The sequence below is a fragment of the Ziziphus jujuba genome, chromosome 6 (genome assembly GCF_031755915.1).
Source record: "Ziziphus jujuba cultivar Dongzao chromosome 6, ASM3175591v1".
NCBI classification, from domain to species: domain Eukaryota; kingdom Viridiplantae; phylum Streptophyta; class Magnoliopsida; order Rosales; family Rhamnaceae; genus Ziziphus; species Ziziphus jujuba.
This window is the reverse complement of record NC_083384.1, coordinates 21,210,313-21,224,037: the sequence shown is the minus strand read 5'-3', so window position 1 is coordinate 21,224,037 and position 13,725 is coordinate 21,210,313. Positions and strand designations below refer to the sequence as shown.

The following is a 13,725-nucleotide window of genomic DNA, read 5'->3' as shown; positions in this document are numbered from 1 at the left end:
AAGGTATGATCGATTCTCTATCCTAAACCCTAGAAAAACTTTTGGATAGTGCCCAAGGAGTTGACTTGAGTGTCGAAGTGGATTTGGTTGGTACCACAATGGTACCCCAACTTCAACCTCACTTTCTTTACTCTTGCAGGACTGAAGACCAATTGATAATCGTATGGATGGTGAGAGCGGATTTTGCCAAATATTAAAATAGAGAAGAGAGAATATACACGTTTTGTTTCCAAAGAACACATACATATTAGAATTGTAGGCCCACCATACTCTATTCTTTCTTGGTGGAATTCCACACGTATATAAATAATTTTCCTATTTCAATTTTGTCTTTGGGATGAAATGTGTTATTTCATCAAAAGTCAATTGATCAAGCTTTTGTATTTTGCTTCCATTTCTATAAAAATTAACAAACCAAATTTAATTTTACTTAACATGATCCGACCATATTCTTACTTTATTTACAAAAAAGAAAAAAGAAAAAAGACCAAATTCTTGTTTTATTTACCAAAAAAACGACCAATTTCTTATTTTTGAATATACTAAAAGGTTTCTCTATCACTTTTAAACATTTTTCCCACAAACTCTTTTTGCTACCGAAAACCATAGATTTTCTTTTTTGACAAATAACAAAGATGTAAACAATTGAATGAGTTTAACAAGAACATATTTAAAATCTACATATTATATCAAATCAAATATTTCTAAAATGCATATCATATTTAATTAATAATTCAAACGAAAATAAATCTGAACCATGAAAATTAGTTATCCAAATCAATACATAGAGCAGGATCAAGCCTAACATGGCCTAAAAGTAAATGAAATTCCCATTTGAAAAGACCTTATACTTTTACATTTATTTTAAAAAACTCATTTACAAATGTTACGTATTGTGCACGAAAAACAGAGAAAAAAACAGAAAGGGCACGCTTTTGCTTTTGTTTGTTGGTTTTCATCTCGTCCGATGAAAGCCAAACCAACACCTTTCTATATATATACATTATTTACTAGGGGGCACATTTTTCCATATTTCATCACGTCAATGTTAAACACATCTCTATTTGTAGGAAATAAAATGTTGATAAATAAATGAAAAAATACAATAACATTCAAACTTTAATTAATTTATTAAAATTATAATAAAAGAAAAAACCCCAAATACCAATTTCCTTTCTATAATAGTGGGTAAGTTCTTCCCAAAAAAAAAAAAAAAAGCCTCAAAAGCTATAATCTGGTTTGAAGACTGTCTTGCTCATTGGTTTTGAGGAATCTTTTAAACCTTTCAAGCCTATATTTGTGTCGGTTCCTTCATCTTTACCAACCTTGTCTTCTGTTGCTCCTTTGTCTTCTTCTTCTTCTTCTTCTTCTTCGGTCATGAAAGCTGGATGGTTTAGGATATTGTTAAGCAACTGAGTACCTCTGAGAGCATTCGTCAATGGCAGATGACCTTCTGGAGAATGATCACTAAGCTCCCATACAAACTCATTAGGAAAAGATCTGTAATTGTATTGCTCAACCTCAGTTTCAAGCTTCTTCATCCACCCAACTTTGAGAAAAAACCTAGTGAAATCCTTCCCCACTTTCTCGAAAATCTTTTTCTGAACACTGTATCCGAACCTATTGTTGCTGTGGTGTTTCCAGAGCTCGTCAATGGCTTTGAGATCGGATTCCGAGATGAATTGCACCTCGGAGAAGAAGACATAGCCGCGTTTCTGAGCCGCTTCTCCTGCTAGAACGATGAGAAGACGGCGGGTTTCCTCGTCGGCTTGCCGGAAGTTTTGGGTGGAGAGGTGGTGTTGCAGGGTGTCGAAGGAGATGGTTTCGGAGGTTGAAGGTGAGATGGAAGAAGTGGTGGAGGAGAGAGAAAAGTTGGTGGTGGTGGTGGTGGAGAGAGAGTAGTGAGAAAGAGAAGTTGTGGAGGTGTTTGGTTTGAGGGAAAGTGAGGAAGAAAAAATGGGAGGAGTATCGGAGAGATATTGGCGCTTGGGGAGGGAATGGTGTACGGATTGGAGACTGTTTCTTGCCATGGAACCGGGGGGGAAGAGGGAGAGAGGGGCTATGGTGCAGGAGTTGAAAGGGAAGAAAAAGAAGATGGCAAATAAGGGAGAGGAGAGAGAAAGAGTGATGGGTTTTGGATATGGAGGAATTGATGACACGGATAAGAAATGAGTGAAGAAGGAGAGGAAAAGCTAATCAGGAGAAATAGAATGCTGCATTTTGATTGGTCAGCTTAGGGTGAGGCTGGATTTTCTCTCTCTTTTAACTTTATTTGTTATTTGTTATTTGATTAATTAATTTTAGCTTTTGACAAATAAAACAAAATAGTATTAAAAAAAAAAAAGATTAAAAGAAAGGAAAGGGGAAAGACTTTATGAAGCCTACTCTTTTTTTTTTAAATTATTTTTTTTTTGAACTATAAAGTTCAATTAAGAAGGAAAAATTACAAAATTCCTTTTTACTTTCACTCAAATATCAATTTATCTATTAATTTTTTTAATTATGTCAATTGGATTTTTACCTAAATTTCTTTAGTAGTATCGAAAAAATTGATTAATTAGTATTTAAGTTGATTGTTTATGTAACTAAAATATGTCTAAATTAAATTGTTTTTCTTGGATCAAATTTGATAAAAAAAAAAAAAAAAAGATATAATACTAAAAATTAATAATTATTTTGATTAAAAAATTTTGTTAAAAAAAAGTTTTAGTTTGAATATATTTATTTATATACTACTTAAAAAAAAAACCTTTCAACAACCATTGATTTTGGTTGCAGAAAGTTATATATTGATTGTTAAAAATTTTTAGCAATCAAAAAACATAGTTACTACATGATCGCATTAACGTTGTAACTAATTGTTTTTAGTTATCAATAAATGTTTAGTGATTAAAATTGAAAAATTTTAACGATCAAATTTATTGTTTTAATGACAAAATTTTAATCTCTGAATATCTTTAAAAAAATAACATTTTAACCAAATTTAGTAACATAAAACTATATAATAGATCAATTTTACAATTATAAATGAACAACATTATAGTCACTAAAAACAACATTTAACAACCAAATTGTTTGCCCGGTGAAAATACTTACAACAACCAACACAGTAGTCACTTTTGATCTTTCACATATTCAAAAATATTTTTAATCACTGAAAATTGGTCATCAATACTCAATATTCAGCAACCAAACTCTAGTCTCTAAATGCTTTATGTTTAGTAACCAACATGTATGAATTTTCAGTAACCAATTTGTTCACTAAAATGCAATTATTTTAGTTATTTTCTAAATTAATTAATAGTAAAGGTGCAAAAATATACAATATATAAAACAAGTTAGCAAATTCTTATAAAACCAAAGCTTTAAATATTTATAAAACAATAATTGCCTTTACATGCACATAATTGTCATCAGTACATACTTAAAACAATCATTTTGTGTAACTTAGGCAATAAAATCATCTATAAACAATTATAGGTAACAGTAGTGATGGCCATGGTGGGCAGTGGTGGAGACAAATCTTGCGTTAAACTCTTCATTGCATTAATTTTAAACATGTGCTCAATTGATTAAACTTGACGTTGCTCCTTAAATTCCTGAAATCTAAAGAAGTTTTAAATAACAACCAAAATCAAATGAAAAAGCAGATTAGACACTGCAACAAACACATACAGACATAGTGACCTGTTGCCTACGCTTTGTAGGAAGCTTAGAAAGAACATCTTTTTTAAGTCTACGAATCATCAATGTTGCTTTCATCAAATTTTACAATTCTTCATGGTTACTTGCACCTTGATAGATTCCAAATACTCCCTGAAAGATCAATAGCAGCAATAAAATTTATAATTTAAAGGAATAGTTTTAAATTAAATGCTTTAGAAGACCTTTAACCAAAATCATATTCACTTACACCCTTGCAATATCGATTACCACATTCATGGACACTTCTAAAAACATCAGGATACAAGGCTTCCAACTGTAAAGTTTGCACAAACTCGCAAAGAATTATTAAAATGCCAAACACCATTGACATCATATATATCCTAAATGAGCCACCAGAAATACCTGCTTGAACCGAGACAAAGCAGGAGTTCAACTAAGTAATATTGCATATTGAGCTTTCTGAAGGTGTAGTATCGGGGAGATGAAGATGTCAAGAAAGAGGATCAAAATATGCAGCTGTCCCACTGAAATTTTATTCCATTGCATTGTGGGCCAACAATATGTGAGCAAAGACTGATGATTTGGCTGAACAGTCATGGTTTGGCCAAATAGTTTACTATTTGGCCAAACCATTCCCCCCTTTTCTACAGGAATAAGTCAATAACAAGAAACAGAGAGATTTTAACAAATCATTCCCCTTAAAGATTTTGTATTCCATCTAACCTTCTAAATGGAATGTTTTTAACAAAATATAACCATCATGAATGTAGAGAATATAGATATATAACCCAAGAGAATAAACTGAAAACGATCCCAACCAATTAGAAATTAAACTAGTACTTGAACAAATTAATGTAACACAGAAGACAAGGTGGTAAAAATGATAACTTACATACACAAACAAACCTCATATACATTAGAAACGTGCGTACACTTATACATATATGCATGCATACATACACAAGCATGCATTAAGAGTAGATGAATGCATATTAAAATTGTAGTTTTTCCTTTTCATATCCTAATGGCTAGTTCAAAGGTGCATATGCTAATAAATATTGAATTCGTGCAACCAGAACTTAATTTCTAAAAGAACACCTAACAAGAAAACCTATCAGAGCTCTATGGTTACTGGCTTCCACCTCCAGATAGACTACTACAATGATGTCTTGTCAATGTGCAAATAAATTGAAAGCAACAAAACTAACAAAAGTCTATCAGTCAAGCCTTTATTAATGTTGGAGTCTTTAGTAACATATGTCTCCAACATCTCAATGTAAATCAGCTTGTCCTTCAGAACTCTATTTCTGCTAAACTTTACATTTGACTACTTAACATTAAATAAAGTGACTTATATAACTATGATAAATTAAAATTAATTCACCCATCCGGTTTACATCTTTCTTATACATCACCATACAGAGGAACTTACATAATTTGTTCCCTTCTATTTAGGTTGTCAATTCTCAATCATACCATTTCCAATACCATATTTACCCATAAAAAGGGGGGGTGGAGGGTGGGGGAAGAGAAGAAAAAGAAACTCCAATTCCATGCAAATAGCTTTTGATATTTTATAAGCATTAACTTTTCCTTTGAATGGATAACCGAACATTCTTTTCAACAAACTTTATACTTCCACATAGACATAGCATATGTTTTTTGTTGTGTTTCACATGATGGGAACAATAATATTCTGCTGCTCGGAAAAACATAAGAGAGTCTTATAGATAAAAGAGATGACAACAGATCATGTTTACAAAAACAAAAACTCTCGGCCAAAATTGCCTCTAGTGTTTGGAATTTGGCCAAAATTGCTTGGAGACTCGCAAACAAAACAACTGATGGGAGGCGGACAAATAGAGAGAGCAAAAGGAAAAGAGGAAAAATAGGATTGTAGCATACATAAATGTACACATATTTTGGCATCAAACAATAGGACTCTCATATGGCAGATTAAAAATCTATCAAACGTTGAGCAACTAATTAATTTTTTGAGAAAATGGCAGTTGAAATCAAAGTGTAATATGGGAAATAAAGCGTGCAAGCTATTGAGAAACATATCTTACAAACGGCTACAGTAATATTACAATTCACATCACCATGCTTGCTGTCATATGCTTTAAAATCCCCCTAAATTCCTACAGAAAAATCCATTCTTAGATTGGAGGAGCTGTATATGTACTGCTATAAACTATCCAGCCTACTAAACATGAAATACACCTACAAAATATAAACCAGAAAATGTGGCAAAAAACAGAGCAATAACTATCAAAAATAGAGAGAAGAAAAAAACACAGTATATTTATAGTGGTTCAGCCACCAGATTGTAGCCTACATCCACTGTCCAAAGAAAATCTTGGTTTCATTGACCAAGAAACACCTTTACAAACTCACTCTTACGGCTCGCACTCAAAACTCAAGATAAATTAACACTCAGAAGTGCTTCCCAAGAAAATCCCATGATTTTATCTTTCTCTCACTCTATTCAGATTTTCTCACTGAAAATTGAAAAGGATTAAGTATCTCTTACACTTGATAAGTTGCTGATACAGCAGAAAGCAAAACCATATCTAATATCCAAAGGAGCTTACTTCACACCCATCAAAAGACAGCACCAACTCAATTTTAGTATAAACCCAATAGCCAATATTTTAACAGCTACAACATTAGCCATCTCCAAACCAGTAGGTGACATAAGACCCACTTGCGAAAAACAGTGAGTTCTGTAAACTCAATAATAAGACACAAGCAATCAATTCTCCACCTTGTTTTCATAATTTCCATCTTTGATCAGCTTCAAAGGAAAGAAATAAAAATAAAAATAAAAAATAAAAAATAAAAAATAAGATCAAAATGATGCATCCCAAGTAAAATACCCAATAGTTCAAATGAAAAAAAAAAAAAAAATTTGAAACATTGAAATTGACCCATTTTCTCATCCGTTGTTTTCTTAGTACCCAAAAAGTAAAATTGAAAGAAAATTACAAAAAACTTGGAAGGAAAACCCACCTCGGCAAGGCAAAAGAGAGAATGAGTTCGGTTCCTAGGAAGCGAGAATGGAACTAGGCAATCTTCGGCGGCTTCCACCACCACCACCACCACCGGTTGGGGGATCTGGACTGCCGGAATTATGGTCGTCATCGTCGTCGTGGTTGTGAGAAGAGGAGGGTCGTGGCCTTTTTGAGGCGGATTGAGGAGCAGCTTCAATGGCTTGGAGGTCTTCGTTGGTGAACGATTCTTCGTACCAGTCGGATTTAAAAGAGAAGGCGGTGACGGAGCTTGTATGGTCGCGGGGGTGGTGTTCGTGTTCTTGGAATGGGTTGTGGTGGTGGTTGTCTCTTTAGGCCATTCCTTCCATCTCTGCCTCTAGGTATTTCTCAAGAATGAATGGGAATTCGATTGGGAGGGAAACATTGTTTGTGTTGTGGGGGGGGGGGGGGGGGGGGGCGGCGGTGCTTGGGGGAGGAGGAAGGGTTTGAAATTCGATTGGGAGGGAAAAATAGAGGGGAAACAATGTGCACAAGGTTTTGATGGCGGGTGTATGGCCAGTGTTCTCTTTTTTATTATTTTTTTTGTTTTTTTGGGCGTCACCAAGTTTAATCAAATTTGATAATGAAAAGTTCATAAAAAAATAAATAAAAAATATATATTGGTTATGAATAAAAAATTGGTAATAAATAAATAATTACAAAAACAAAAAATAAAAAATAAAAAATTTAATAATGAATAAATTGGAAGAAAAATCTCCTATTTCATTTAAGTTTGATAAAATGTTATCAACTTCTTAAAAAGTATATTTTTAAAATAAAAGTATGTATTTTGTAAAAAAAATAATAATAATAAAAAGCATCTATTTTTTATAATAAAAATATATTTTACATATAAAAGGTGAAAATTTTAAAATGTCTTTTAACAATATTTAAAAGTGTTTATTATTATGCTTATTTTCCTCTTTATTTGTACCTATCTTTCTCAATTTTTGATAACTAAAAAGATGCTAATAGATTAAAGCAATAGAATTCAATAAATAAAAGGCATTACGGTCTCTGGCCTATCGGCTCTCAACCTCCACTAGCATCATAAAGCCTGAAAAAATTCCACAAAATAAATTTCATTAAACAGATCATACCGCAAACTTTTTAGATTGGACCAATTAGAATTCGAATCACTAACTCTGGCATGTATATATTTGTGTTTAAATATATATTACTAATATATATATCTATATATGTATACGTGTAATACTGGCTATAATAATTACATGTTAAGTCTTATTCAAAAGGATTTTAATTTTTAATCATGTATCAAGTAAGACCACTTTAATAATTCTACTCTTTCATAAAAGAAAAATACATTATATTTTAAGGTAAAATATATTTTTCTCCCTTTCTTTCTTTCTATATATATGGTTTTTCATTATATGGGTTAGAGAAATCAAATTAAAATATTTATATAAGAAAATAATGACTATGTCATTATGTTTTCTGAATGAAATTTATATAGTTTGGTCTCCCAACAAATATCTCTTACTTTATAATGAAAATTATGGTAATATGAAAAATACTCTTTATAATCAATGATGACCATCATTAGGGATATTCGTTATAAGTCAATAATTAACTGAACCAATAAAAAAACAACAGAAGAACCGAAATTGACCAACCAATAGTTGGATGCTTTCCAAAATGCCAAAATTAATATTTCTATTGAATAACCTACTGATCAAAATTTTCCATTAAAAAACTAAACCGATTAAATGTGATTGTTAAATTTACTCTTAGCTATCATTAGTGACATATTTACATGGCAACTTAATAGGCTACCATTAAAAGTTCATTTTCCCATAATATGATAAAAATAATAAATGCAATTAATTAATGTTTGCCAACTTAGCATAGGTCCTACTAATCACTAGTGGTGGCAAATAGTGCATCTTTATCTGTATGGGTACATCATGATATGATATCATCTTTTTTTTCTTTTATAAACCAAGAAAAGAGGCATTTTAATATTAAATGTAGTTGAATTTAAAATTTAAAGATTATCATCAATAATCATTGTTATTTAGACTATGCCAAAAGAACATTTAAGTAAATGATTAAATACTAAGCCACATGGTTAATTGGTAACTTATAGCTTCCACATATCAAATATGGTGTTAGTTGGTAACTTACAGCTTCCACATACCAAACATGGCTTCTATTATAAAGTGGATGAGTTCCCATTTTATCAAAGTTATATTTAATATTGTTTATATCTGTAGCTATATTTAAAGTATAAATAAATCTATGTATGTATATATGTACGATAATATATAAATGTCAACACATACATATATATATATATATGAATTCAAATACACAAGTACTAATTAGAAATATGTATATATATATATAAAGAGAGAGAAGTAGTTATATTTTTTTATATTATATTCTAAAGAATAAAAGAAAATTTTCAAATGACCAATTTTTTATCACTAAAAGGTATTATCCTTTATTTTTAGTGTATTTTTTTTAATTATTTATGCTTTCACTTGGTTGCTTATGTTTAGTCGTCAAAGGTGTACTGATACGAATCTAGAACGACCTGCTCCTAAACCCATAACAAAGGTTGATTTAGACCGTCTAATTACAAGTTATCAATGGAAGACCTCGACCCATTATCTATATTTGAGGTAAGAACCTTGGTATGGTGAAGACGCCACAATAAGGTGCGTGATAACCTATTGATAAGTCAAATTTGAACTCCATAAGCAAAGCTTGAAAAAGTTCAATATAGTTCTTAGAGAACTAAGAGAATCACTCTCACTTTGAATCAAAATTGTAATCTGAATTTTATTCATGACTTGTGTGCTTTTAAATAGGCAAAATAAATTACAAAGCTTTTCTAAATTTGCTAAAAATAATTATGGATGAAAATTAGGTTTAGGAAACCTAATTTATCTCCTAGTTTCCTAATAAAAATAGGAAAGTGATTTAAAAACATAATAAAACTAAATTAGAAAAATAAAATAAGCAACATGTCAAAATCCAGTCAAGACATAAAATAAAAATTAATATTTCCTAATTATAAAATTCAGCCAATGCCATGTAGGCGCATATCATCCTCCACATGGCAAAAGTGTCATGTCACCATATGATGCCACATCACCATCCATGTCATTAAATCGTGTCACATCACCATATTGTTGGATTCCATGCGTTAGGCTTTCTTTCATGTTGGCATCCTCCGTTCCAATCATATGGACCAATTTTGGTTCATCTTCAGTAATGAACTTGCTTCCTTGGGATGTGAACACCTCTTGGATTAAACCATTTAGTGCTTCTTTAAACCTCTTTACTCTTGCCCTGGTTATTGGTCCCATAGAGATTTGACGTGGCTCTAGACTCCATCTTGGGGTGCTCCTAGTCATATCCTCATCATTCCTCTCCTCTTGAAAAGGATTTGTCCTTAAATCATCACCTGCACAAAAAGGAGATAAATTAGCGACATTAAAAGTAGCACTTACATTATACTCACCTGGAAGATCCAACTTATAGGCATTGTCATTAAGTCTGTCCAATACTTGGAATGGACCATCTCCATGCGGCATGAGTTTAGACTTTCTTTGTGTGGGAAATCTCTTCTTTCTCAAATATAACCAAACCCAATCTCCAGCCTTAAAAACAATTTGTTGGCGCCCTTTGTTTGCTTGCTTTGTGTATTGTTCGGTTCTCCTCTCAATATTAGCTCTAGCCTTCTCATGTAATTGCCTAACAAAATTAGCTTTCTTTTTCCCATCTAAATTAGCACGTTCACTCAAAGGTAAAGGTGTTAAATCCAATGGAGTTAAAGGATTAAAACAATATACAATTTCAAAAGGTGAAAATTTAGTGGCTGAATGTAAGATCTATTATAAGCAAATTCAACATTAGGTAAACATTCTTCCCAAGTTTTGATATTCTTACTTATCAATGCACGCAACAAAGTAGACAAAGTTCTATTTACTACCTCTGTTTGTCCATCAGTTTCTGCATGACAAGTAGTAGAAAACAACAATTTAGTACCCAACTTAGCCCATAATATTTTCGAAAAGCAACTCAAGAATTTTACATCTCTATCAGACACTATTGTTCTAGGCATTCCATTCAATCTAACAATTTTTTTAAAGAACAAATCAACAATATGAGATGCATCATCGGTTTTATGACATGCAATAAAATGTGCCATTTAGAAAACCTATCCACAACCACAAAAATTGAATCCTTACCTTTCTTTGTTCTAGGCAATTCTAAAACAAAGTCCATAGAAATGTCTACACAAGGATGGTTAGGTATAGGAAGTGGCATGTACAATCTATGTGGTTGCAGTTGTGATTTAGATTGCTTACATTTAATGCATCTATCACAAATTCTTTCTACATCTCTTTTCATATGTGGCTAATAAAAATGCTCTTGTAGAACAGCTAAGGTTTTAGCTATTCTAGAGTGTCCCATTAAGCCCCCACCACGAAATTCTCTAACAAGTAAATCACGCAAAGAATAACTTGGCACACAAAATTTATTTTCCCTAAACAAGAATCCCTCAAATCTATAAAACTTTCCCTCAGCATGCCTTTCACAAAGTTCATACATTTCACCAAAATCATGATCTAAAGCATATAATTCTTTAATTTGTTCAAAATCAAGTAATTTAGCATCCAAAGTAGAAAGTAATACATACCTACGGGATAATGCATCAGCTAGAATATTTTCCTTACCTTACTTGTAGCAAATGACATAAGGAAATGTCTCAAGGAATTCCATCCATTTTCCATGATGCCTATTGAGCTTTCCTTGTCCCTTTGTGTGTTTCAAGGAATCATGATATATATGAATCACAAACTCTTTAGGCCATAAGTAGTGCTGCCATGTCTCCAATGCTCTAACTAATGCATATAGTTCTTTGTCATAAGTTGGATAGTTTAAGATGGCCCCACTTAGCTTGATGCGAACCCGCCCGAGCTTACACCACCGACAACTCGCTGGGGTACTGATCCGATACAGATGAAGACTAGATCGATTACTAGGGTTCAAGCTAAGAGGTTTAAGGACAACCTTTCTGCCTTTATCCAGAAAGTAATTCATTCTCAAAGGGGCTTGTCCATACCTGAAGATAAAAGACCTGTTTTAAGTATTCAAGTGGTGGAGGCTGATGAATCGGACACCCATACATCGGATATTATATATCGAACACCCTTGTCTCGGACATCGGAGCCTTGCCTCGGACATCTGATCTCGGACTTCGGACATCGGATGTAACTTAGCTCGGCCAGACACAACTTAGCTCGGACAGACATCCGTTAGCTCGGCCAGACACAACTTAGTTTGGACAGACATCAGTTAGCTCGGCCAAACACAAGTTAGCTCAGACAGACATCAATTAGCTCGGATAGGCCATAAGTTAGCTCGGTTGAAGACATAATTCCGCCTAGTTGTCAAAGTCAACTCGTTACCTAATTTGCGATTGACTTTCTTTCTTTTTGGGTTTTTATTTATTTATTTTCTGGACAAATAACTTTAGGAAGGTTTTTATTTTATTGTAAATTAATTAATTCCTAATTTAATATAAAGGAATTAATTAATCCAACTTAGATTAGGAAAGGAAGTATAGTTGCGGCCAACTAGGTTTCTTTATGTGTGTGGCCAGGGTTTTTAGGGTTTATTTTGTTTCTTTCAACACCTATTTAAAGGCTTATTTTTCAATAAGAAGATAACTTTGATTTGATTAAGAAAATACTTGTGAGATTAATTATCTCTTTGTCCTTTGAGAACACCTAAAACACCATTAGAGAATTTGTTGTTTTAGCTTGACTTATCAATAGGTTTTCCATCCCCTATTGTGGCGTCTACATTATACCAAGGTTTCTAACCACAGGTTGGTTAGGGGTTGAGGTCCATTCCATTAGCACTTGAACTTAATTGAGATCCGAGCTAATATAATACGGGTTTAGGAGCAGGTCGTCCTAGGTTCGTATCATTTGGTATCAGAGGTAAATTTTGTTCAGGTTTGATCTATCTTTATTTGCTTTATTTGTTTTTGTTTTATTCTGCAATTTTAGCATTAGGTTAAGGTTGCTTCTATCACCATACACGTTCTGCATCTTAAAAAAAAAAAAAAAATTCATTCCTAGTTGAATTAGGATTTCCTAGTTTTATCGTATTTTTTGTTTCCTAGTTTGTTGGTTGTTTTTCATCATTGTTCTTGTTAATTTTGGGTTTTGTTGATTTTCTTTTGCTGTTTTAGTCTTAAATATTTGCATTCATATATTCAAAAAAATGCAGAATGTGTATGGTGATTTGCATTCATATATTCAAAAAAATGTAGAACATGTATGGTGATTTGCATTCATTCTTTTGGGTAGCAGTTTTGGTACGAATATGGACAACGGGCAGCATGAAATGGTTCCAACTCATTATGGATTCATACATATGTCTAATAGGATATGGAATCAAGTTAAGGCAGCTTCAAAGGCATTCAAAAAGGGGTTGTACGGACAGCTTCAAATTTGGCCTGTTTCTTACTGTATTTTATGTTGGCTTTACTGTATTTTGCTGAGTTGGCTTTTTGTTCCTCTTCCAAGCATGGGCAACGTGTGGGACTTCATATTCAGCTTATTTGGCATCCTACAAAGCATATTGAAGCTGATTTGGAGCTCAATTTGGTCAAAGATTGGTCAAAGTCAACTTAGTCAAAAAGCCAGTATTATAGTTTTCTAATTTGATTCTACTTTTTGTTTTAGGAAATTACCATTACTTTTTAGTTTTATTTATTTATTTTCTGGAAAAATAAGTTTAGGAAAGTTATTATTTTATTATTTTCATTGTAAATTAATTAATTCCTAATTCAAAATGAAGGAATTAATTAATCCAAATTAGATTAGAAAAGGAGTGAGAATTTCAGCCACCATAGGAAACTACTTTGTATGGCCGGTTTTTCCTTTGTTTTTAGGGTTTTATTTCATGAATTTGTAGCCTATTTAAAGGCTTATTTTTCAATAAGAAGGGAGCTTGAATTTTATACAGAAAATTATTTGTG

General features: G+C 32.4%; 1 protein-coding gene and 1 long non-coding RNA gene across 3 annotated transcripts; both read right to left on the bottom strand.

The window, feature by feature from the left end:
* Positions 1 to 1,106: 1,106 nt before the first annotated feature.
* LOC107409997 (tetrapyrrole-binding protein, chloroplastic) lies at positions 1,107 to 2,154 on the bottom strand. Its single transcript, XM_016017413.4, has one exon. It carries the CDS (start codon positions 2,028 to 2,030, stop codon positions 1,221 to 1,223), a length of 810 nt encoding a protein of 269 aa, XP_015872899.1. The 5' UTR covers positions 2,031 to 2,154; the 3' UTR covers positions 1,107 to 1,220.
* A 1,175-nt stretch (positions 2,155 to 3,329) lies between these two features.
* Positions 3,330 to 7,232, bottom strand: LOC125418824 (uncharacterized). 2 transcript variants are annotated; one of them, XR_009639241.1, is made up of 3 exons: positions 6,679 to 7,140; positions 3,914 to 4,310; positions 3,330 to 3,816 (listed from the first exon to the last, which is right to left on the bottom strand). It is a non-coding gene; the product is annotated as an uncharacterized LOC125418824 (long non-coding RNA). The 2 variants fall into 2 exon arrangements; XR_007237841.2 differs by lacking the exon at positions 3,914 to 4,310 and having other exon boundaries at positions 6,679 to 7,232.
* Positions 7,233 to 13,725: the final 6,493 nt, after the last annotated feature.

Excerpts from the sequence above, each read along its gene's own strand:
- LOC107409997 (XM_016017413.4), bottom strand. The coding sequence starts at position 2,030 with ATGGCAAGAAACAGTCTCCAATCCGTACACCATTCCCTCCCCAAGCGC.